This window comes from Ascaphus truei, unplaced genomic scaffold (genome assembly GCF_040206685.1).
Source record: "Ascaphus truei isolate aAscTru1 unplaced genomic scaffold, aAscTru1.hap1 HAP1_SCAFFOLD_3174, whole genome shotgun sequence".
NCBI classification, from domain to species: Eukaryota; Metazoa; Chordata; class Amphibia; order Anura; family Ascaphidae; genus Ascaphus; species Ascaphus truei.
The window spans coordinates 14323-22889 of NW_027456152.1; the positions used below are offsets into that span (position 1 = coordinate 14323).

The 8567-nt window shown below is 47.4% G+C and overlaps 1 protein-coding gene across 1 annotated transcript; it reads left to right on the top strand.

The window, feature by feature from the left end:
• Positions 1-239: 239 nt before the first annotated feature.
• LOC142483301 (bridging integrator 3 homolog) lies at positions 240-7614 on the top strand. Its single transcript, XM_075583404.1, has 8 exons — positions 240-427; positions 1485-1530; positions 2824-2864; positions 3039-3100; positions 3423-3559; positions 6279-6319; positions 7222-7363; positions 7453-7614. The coding sequence occupies exons 1-8, from the start codon at positions 255-257 to the stop codon at positions 7597-7599; spliced, it is 789 nt and encodes a 262-aa protein (XP_075439519.1). The 5' UTR covers positions 240-254; the 3' UTR covers positions 7600-7614.
• Positions 7615-8567: the final 953 nt, after the last annotated feature.

Below are 8567 nucleotides of genomic sequence, written 5' to 3' on the forward strand. Positions count from 1 at the left end.
CAGCCTGTGTGTATATTTGTGCCTTCACACCATATTCTGTCTGTAGGAGCTGGGAGACCGCTGCCCTTTGAACGCTGAACTTAAAAGGAAAACATCTACTGGAGTGGGGGAAAGGGCCAGCGCGGCAGGCTTCTCCTGGCAGTGGAGGAGTTAATGGAGCTGTTGCTCTGACAAGGAAGGGTTTAATGATGCAAAACTCTGCAGGTCTCTGGCAGGGAATGTGTTGACTCTGGGTGACGGCCCCTGTGTATGGCATGGCTTCAGCTGCTGTGACAATAGACAGGAAGGCATCCAGGCCGCAGTCAGAGGGGCAGCCATTACCCGGTTATAATTACAGGGTGTCCGGCCATGCCAGGAGCTGCGTGCACAAACGGAAGGAGGGGGAGAGGAAGCCAGGAATAAAACAATCGGAAGTTTCCGGCTTCAGGTCTGGCACGGGCTCTGTGTGCAGGGAGGGAGCTGAGGCACCTACAGTTGTTATGCTACCGGAGAGCACTGCAGTGCCAGCTTCTCAAATACACATACAAATATTTACACACACTGCCAAATCGGACATGCAGCGGCAATACCAACCTCTCCTTCGCACACACACTGCTGTACCATGACGTATACACGGCTACAGCGGCAGTGCCAGCCTCACCTGCACAACACACTGCAACGCCATGACATGAATACACAGCACACGTACAGCGTGGGCAACGGCAGTGCCAGCCTAGCACACACATTTACTCACATTATGAATAAAGCTGTCAACAACACACTCTGATGCAAAAACAGAAGACCCCTTTATTGTATCACAACTGAAAGCCGGTGTTCAGAAGGAGCAATGTTCCTGACAGCAACAGCCCTTTGTCAAGCGTTTGGATGCCTTGGTGGTGACCTCCGGGCCAGAATGCACCCCCTACATCTGTTATTATATTTGCAACATTGTTTAAACGTAGAATTGGTGCTGTTAATCTTCTGGCTGGGTAGATATTTATTTACACACACACTGCCAGACCTAGCATTTATGCACAGCACAGGTATAGAGCGGGCTGTGCCAGCCTCTCGCATACTGATCGGGATTTCCCCCAATGAGCGTACAACCGTCTTTTTGATGCTGGCATTGACTTAAGGGAGCGTTTGGAAGTGTGAAGCTGGCACAACTCTGTACCTGCACTCTGCATAAATTGTGTGTGTGTGTGTGTGTGTGTCAGGCATTGCCCCAGCCTTAGCCAAATGTGCGATGTCGGCACTGCTGTTGCCCACAGTGTAGAACTCTCATGTTTGGCTGTGTGCATCAGACAGAACCTGTGCTGTGTATAAAAGTTGTTTGTCATCTCTACTCAGTGCCGTGTAAGTAACAGAAATAACCATTTTCCTATTATTGAGGAGAGCTCATTGTACTGCCACGCTGGTTGTAGGGTCATACAACTTTGGGTGGGAGATTTAAATATGGCTGCTTAGTCCGTTACAGAACTCGTCCCTTTTTGTTGTTGTTGCAGGAACCCATTCAAGGCTGGGCCAAAAAAGCTAGTTGTCTCCAAAACTGTAAGTATTAGATTTGTAGGCAGAGAGACTGCTGTGAGTGACTGTCGGAGTGCGTGAATAAGTGTCAGAAATAGTTTGACTGGGAGGTAGACCGTCACTGCTGTCAGAAAAGTGTGTGTGTCTGAGTGTCAGAAGACAGCTAGAAGTGAGACTCGCTGCTATGAGTAACAGTTGGAGGGTGCGTGTGATTGTCAGACATTCAGCAACTGTGAGTGGCTGTCGGAGAGCGGGTCGATGACTGGGCAAGTGTCTCACTGTCAAAGGAGCGGTCATCAGTGGGATGAGAAAGCGGTGTGAGTGGCACATCCACATAAGTATGGTAAGTGGGCACCTAGGATTGAGCTGTGTGGCTTTTGGTAGGATGGTAGATGGCACTGCTATAATGCACAAAGACCTCAACCCGTCCCAACTTCCCCCGTCCACTTTATCTTCCCCCCACCCCCCTCACCCCACATTGTTTGGGAGGATGCCAGTAGCAATGCTACAGTATGTGTTCTGGCTGTGTCCCTCGCATGGAGGGTGTGGGGAAGTCAGGGGCTCTGTGTGTTGGGATCTCCCTCCCATACCTTACAAAGGATTCATTGTCTGAGCTGTTGCTGCCCTGCGCCCACATCATTGGCATATATTCCACTATGCACTGAGGTGAGGGCGGGCGATGACGTGCCAATCAGGGACTCTATCCCACAGGCCCAGAGTTCCAGGCAGACTTCTAAAAATCCTGGTACTCTCACGATCTCCGCAAACATCCTGACATCTGCAGAATTTCACTGCGTTGACCGTGACTCCATGCCCTTTTTAATAGGACATTTGTGCTATTAAAAGTTCTGTCCCACTCAAGACCAAATGTTAGTGACACGTCTAGTTGGCCACATCTTGGTGATTTGTATATTTAAATATTAGTTGCAAATTCTTAAGACTCATTTTTGTTTTGAGGGGCTTCTCGTGGAAAGGTTCATATCCCGGAATATAGAGTAGTATTTACTGTGTTTATCCCGCTCTTGCTTTCATCCAGCCCTCTTCTCTGGGGTTGTCCCTGACTGGGAGGTGCAGATATCTTATTGGTTCCAGGTGACCTTGTTTCATCAGTTCCCCGGCTGCTTGTATTACCTGTAGGTTTCCAGTCACGGCCAATAAGCACCTGGATGCCAACCTGAAATATCAGTGTATATGATTTGAGCAGTGAGCTGTGCCCTCATTACTGACATCACCAGTATGAGCCATGATGTCCTCTTTACTTGCCCTTGTGTCACTCACGGGGGACCCTGAAGCTGACACTGTCCTCTTTACTCACAGGTGGAGAGGGATTTTGAGCGAGAGAATGGGAAGCTGCAGCAGTAAGTGTAAAGAGATGGCAGGGGTCCTAACCCTGAACCATGTCCCGTATCCACCTCCTGTTTCTCCTGTCCGATGTTCCTCCTTTCCCTCCCAACACGTGGCCCCCCTCATTGTTTCTCCCTCTCTCCTCCCCTTTCTGATACCTCACCGGTATTCCCCTCTGTCTCCCACAGGCTGGAAGATCAGACCAAGAAACTCCAAAAAGAAATGAAGAAGAGCATAGAGGCCGATCTGTGTATGAGAGGCTGGGAAAGGGACGGGGGATTAGCAGAAGTTACACTCTCCCTGATCTATCTTTCTATTGTATTCCTCTGTCTACTTCCTCTCCTCCGCCCCCCTTTTTTCCTCCATCTCCCTCTCTCATTCCTCCTCTTCTCCACCTCTTTCTTATTTTTCTCTACCAGTCTATTTTTCCTTTTTTTTTTTTTGCCCTTTCTCTCTTGATCCTTCTCTCTCCCCCTCTTCCTTTGTTTCTTCACTTCCTTCTTTCTCCCTCTTTCTCTCTCACCCCCCCCCCCTCTCCTTACCTCTAATTCTGCCCTTTTTTCACCCCCGAGCAATGTCAAAGTCTGCAGTGAGGATCTCATCAGACCTGTTGGCGAACCCTCTGTGTGAGCAGGACACAGCCTTCTTGGAAATGGTGACTGCGCTTGACACAGCCATGAAACGCATGGATGCCTTCAACCAGGAAAAGGTATATAAACACTTGCACACAGTGCAATGGGACACATGGACCCTTTGAACCAGTAGAAGGTATATATACATACGCACATACACCGTACCATGAAACATATGGACGCCTTCCATCAGAGGAAGCTGTATACATACATATAAATATTTAATTGCACTGTGTATATATGTATATAATGACGGGAAAAAGTTTGTAAACCCCTTAGGGTTTTTGCATATTGCAAATCTAAAATATTTTTAGATCTTAATGTGAGTCCTAATAATAGATAAGGATAACCTGATCAAACAAATGACACACACACATTATATTTTTTTTCAACATTTATTTATCCACAAATGATTCAACATTCAATATCCACGTGTGAAAAAGTATGTGAACCTTTAGATTCAGTACCTAGTGGCGCCCCCTTGCGCAGCAATGACTTCAACAGTTTCCTGTAGCTGCTGGTGAGTCTCTCACATCGGTTTTGAGGAATTTTGGCCCATTTCTCCTTGCAGAACTGCTTCAACTCCGTGACATTTGTGGGATTTCTTGCATGGACAGCTCAATTCAGGTCCTGCCACAACATTTAGGTGGGGTTTAGGTCCGGAGTTTGACTAGGACATTCTAAAACGCGGATGTATAATGTGAAGAGTGGTGCTCAAAAAAATCACATGTGGCTCTATAAGCAACTTGCTGATATAATATATAAATGTCCAGATGCTATAAAAATGTCCAGTATATATAATAATTAGTGTTGGCCTGAAAGGGATATATGTCTAGTGGTGTCCACCTGACAACCACAAATTGAGACACACCAATAAACACCCAGTCACATACAGGCAATATATAAAACCATTTTAAAGCTGTTAACAGGATATATAACGGGGCACGGTGGCCCGTTACCTGCCAGCTTCCATGACCATCCGGTAACATCCAAGGCGTGCTGTCTGCGGTATAAGGAGATCCAAAGATATAGTGTGTGACAGAGCACAGCCAAACAGCAGCCAAACTTGGAAAAAATGAAAAAAATCCAAGGCAAACTCCAAATAAGCAGATAATTTATTGCAGGCTCAGCAGTAGTTGGACTAAATGAACGTACCTACGCGTTTCATGCCGGAGCACTTTATCAAGGTGTAAAGGAAACGGGTTTGCATATTACTGATACAATTGTTTTTATATTTGCTTTTTACTTTTTTGTTCTTCATCAATTCTTTTATTATTAAAGTTTGTTTTATTGAAAAGTAATACCACCTGATCCATTCAGCCAATGAGCATGAACGTGGCGTCGGTGCGACTCTCCACGCGGTCGCACGCCGATCACGTCATCCTCGGCTTCGTAATGGAACAGGCTGGTATGTATAAAAATGCAAGAGGTTTGTTTTCCTTTACACCTTGATAAAGTGCTCCGGCATGAAACGCGTAGGTACGTTCATTTAGTCCAACTATTGTTGAGCCTGCAATTAATTGATCTGCTTATTTGGAGTTTGCCTTGGATTTATTTTCATTTTTTCCAAGTTTGGCTGCTGTTTGGCTGTGCTCTGTCACACACTATATCTCTTCATTCTAAAACTTCTGCAGCTATTCTTTGGTAGATCCACTTGGATGTTTAAGATCATTGTCTTGCTGCATGACCCACTTTTGCTTCAGCTCACGGACGGATGACCTGACATTCTCCTCTAGAATCTTCTGATACAATGCATTATTTTTGGTTGTGTCAATGATGGCAAGCCATCCAGTTCCTGAAGGAGCAAAGTAGCCCCAAACCATCACACTTGCACCACCATGCTTGATGGTTGGGATGATGTTCTTCTTGTCGAACGCAGTGTTTAGTCTCTGGCAAACATATAATTTTTCTCAAGGAGGCCAAAAAGTTCTACCTTTTGAGTCGTCTATCCAGAGAAAATTGTCCTGGAAGATCATGTATGTGCTCTTTGGTGAACTTCAGACGAACATCAATGTTCTTTTTAGAGAGCAGTGGTTTCCTCCTGGCTATCCTTCCATGAACAACATTCTTGTTTAGTCTTTTTCTCATAGTTGTCATGAACACTCATATTAGCCAAGACGATAGTAGCCTGCAGATTCTTTAATGTTACTTCTTCGTGGCTTCCTGGATGATTTGCAGGCTTGTTCTTGGTGAGATTTCGGTAGGATGACCGCTCCTGGGTAGAGTGACTGTGGTCTCTCACTTTCTCCATTTGTAGACTGTGTCTGACAGTAGATTGGTGGAGCCCCAAATCCTTAGAAATAGTTTTGTAACCCTTTCCAGACTAATAAGCATCAATAACAGCTTTTCTGAGGTCCTCGGGTTTATTTGGATCGTGGCATGACATGTTTCCACACACGTGTATGGTAAAGAACAAACTTGCAAAGTTTCTGATCTTTGTATAAGGTGGGGCCTCCCAAACTTTCACCTGAAGATCTACCTAATTATTTAAACACCCGATTCTAATTATCTCCTTCAATTTAGCTGATGAAACCAGGGTTTCACTTACTTTTTTCACATACCCTGACTCAATTACTCAATTTTGTCTAATTCATACATCATTTTCTTTCAAAACGCATGGAATTGGTTAATATAAACCCTATTGGATATTTAAGAAAAGACTGGTTTTGATGCAAGAGGGTTATTGTGGAAAAACTATATGGACTTTCCGTAATTACCATTGGGGTTCACAAATATTTTCTTGCGACTATATGTATATATACATATACACAAAAATAGCTGTATTTTCTCCCTCAGGTGAACCAGATTCAGAAGACTGTTATGGACCCTTTGAAACGGTGAGTGTTGCCAGGCTCATACACTGACACTGACTGATGCATGGTATGTGTATGCTGATGTAGCAGGACATACTGTTTCCGGAGCAGTGACTGACAAAGCTAAAAGACGCAGCTCCGGAGACGGTGTCTGCTGCGGTCTTGCTGATGGGGGTCCATGCTTTGGGATCGGACCCCCCACAGTGATTAATCCTCTGGCACCAGAGCAGCTGGGTTGCAAATTACCGGAGAAGGTAAGACCTGCTACATCTGTATACATGCTCATTTGTGGGGGAGGGTTTATGTGCTTTTCTGTGCATCTGTATGGGATCTGTTATAAGTGTTTGCAACGGGTGGATATAGTCTGTGTGTGACGTCTGTGTTTCCCCCAGCCTGTGCTTGTTTGACATTCAGCACAGAAGCCCTATTGTAGTGTACACACACATCCCAACACATGGGCCTGAGGGCTCCTTTCTCATTGATGTCATTTTGTGTCTTTTCTGAATACTTATTATAGTATATTATATACTGATATATGCTTCCCACAGAGGATTGGGGGTCAGAAAGAGGCGTGTGTGCGTGTGCCTGTGTACACCACACGCACACAGACACACACACACACACACACACTGTGTGTGTATGTGTATATATATATATGTATGTATGTGATCTTGAGAAATGTCGATCTACAGTATGTTGTACAAATAAAACAAGTATTTTTGCCACTTTAATCGTTTGTGTATGTATATATATTATGATTATATCTATCGCAGGTTAAGCAGTATGTATAGACTATAGAAAATATTCAGCAATGTGTGTATGTAATATGAGACATGTTTTTGTGTGTGGGTGTATATATTATTCCATCACACGTGTATAATAGCACTGTGTAGGTGTGTGTGTATATAATATATCCTGCCACACAGGTTTGGCAGTGTCTTTCCCTCCCTGAACATGGCGGTGAAGCGCAGGGAGCAGGCTCTGCAGGAATACAAGCGGCTTCAATCCAAGGTGGAGAAGTATGAGGAGAAGGAAAGAACTGGAGCAATAATTGCAAAACTCCACCAGGTCAGAGCATATTACAGGTGTCCCCTCCCTCAGGCTCGTTTCAAGCTGTGTATATGTATGTGTAATGTCACACATGTCCCCTTCCCCAGGCCCGGGATGAGCTGCGTCCGGTCAGGGAGGACTTTGAGGCCAAGAATCACCAGCTGTTGGATGAGATGCCGAAATTCTACAACAGCCGCATAGATTTCTTCAAACCCAGCTTCCAGGCGCTGATAAGAGCCCAGGTGAGACCGTGACCCTTAGCCGGATGTGGGTCCCCCACCCTAACCCTAAACCAGGTCTGGGTCCTGATCAGAGTCTATGTGACACCCTTAACCTGGTCCTCGGCCCATGATTGGTCTACTCCCTATTTCTCCGTGTTGGCCTGTGACTGGCCCCCTCCCTATCTCTCCCTGTGTCGCCCCGTGACTGGCCCCCTCCCTATCTCTCCCTGTGTCGCCCCGTGACTGTCCCCCTCCCTATCTCTCCTTGTGACGCCCCGTGACTGGCCCCCTCCCTATCTCTCCCTGTGTCGCCCCGTGACTGGCCCCCTCCCTATCTCTCCTCGTGTCGCCCTGTGACTGGCCCCCTCCCTATCTCTCCTTGTGTCGCCCCGTGACTGGCCCCCTCCCTATCTCTCCTTGTGTCGCCCCGTGACTGTCCCCCTCCCTATCTCTCCTTGTGTCGCCCCGTGACTGGCCCCCTCCCTATCTCTCCTTGTGTCACCCCGTGACTGGCCCCCTCCCTATCTCTCCCTGTGTCGCCCCGTGACTGGCCCCCTCCCTATCTCTCCTTGTGACGCCCCGTGACTGGCCCCCTCCCTATCTCTCCCTGTGTCGCCCCGTGACTGGCCCCCTCCCTATCTCTCCTCGTGTCGCCCTGTGACTGGCCCCCTCCCTATCTCTCCTTGTGTCGCCCCGTGACTGGCCCCCTCCCTATCTCTCCTTGTGTCGCCCCGTGACTGTCCCCCTCCCTATCTCTCCTTGTGTCACCCCGTGACTGGCCCCCTCCCTATCTCTCCCTGTGTCGCCCCGTGACTGGCCCCCTCCCCATCTCTCCCTGTGTCGCCCCGTGACTGGCTCCCTTCCCATCTCTCCCTGTGTCGCCCCGTGACTGGCTCCCTTCCCATCTCTCCTTGTGTCGCCCCGTGACTGGCTCCCTCCCTATCTCTCCCTGTGTCGCCCCGTGACTGGCCCCCTCCCTATCTCTCCCTGTGTCGCCCCGT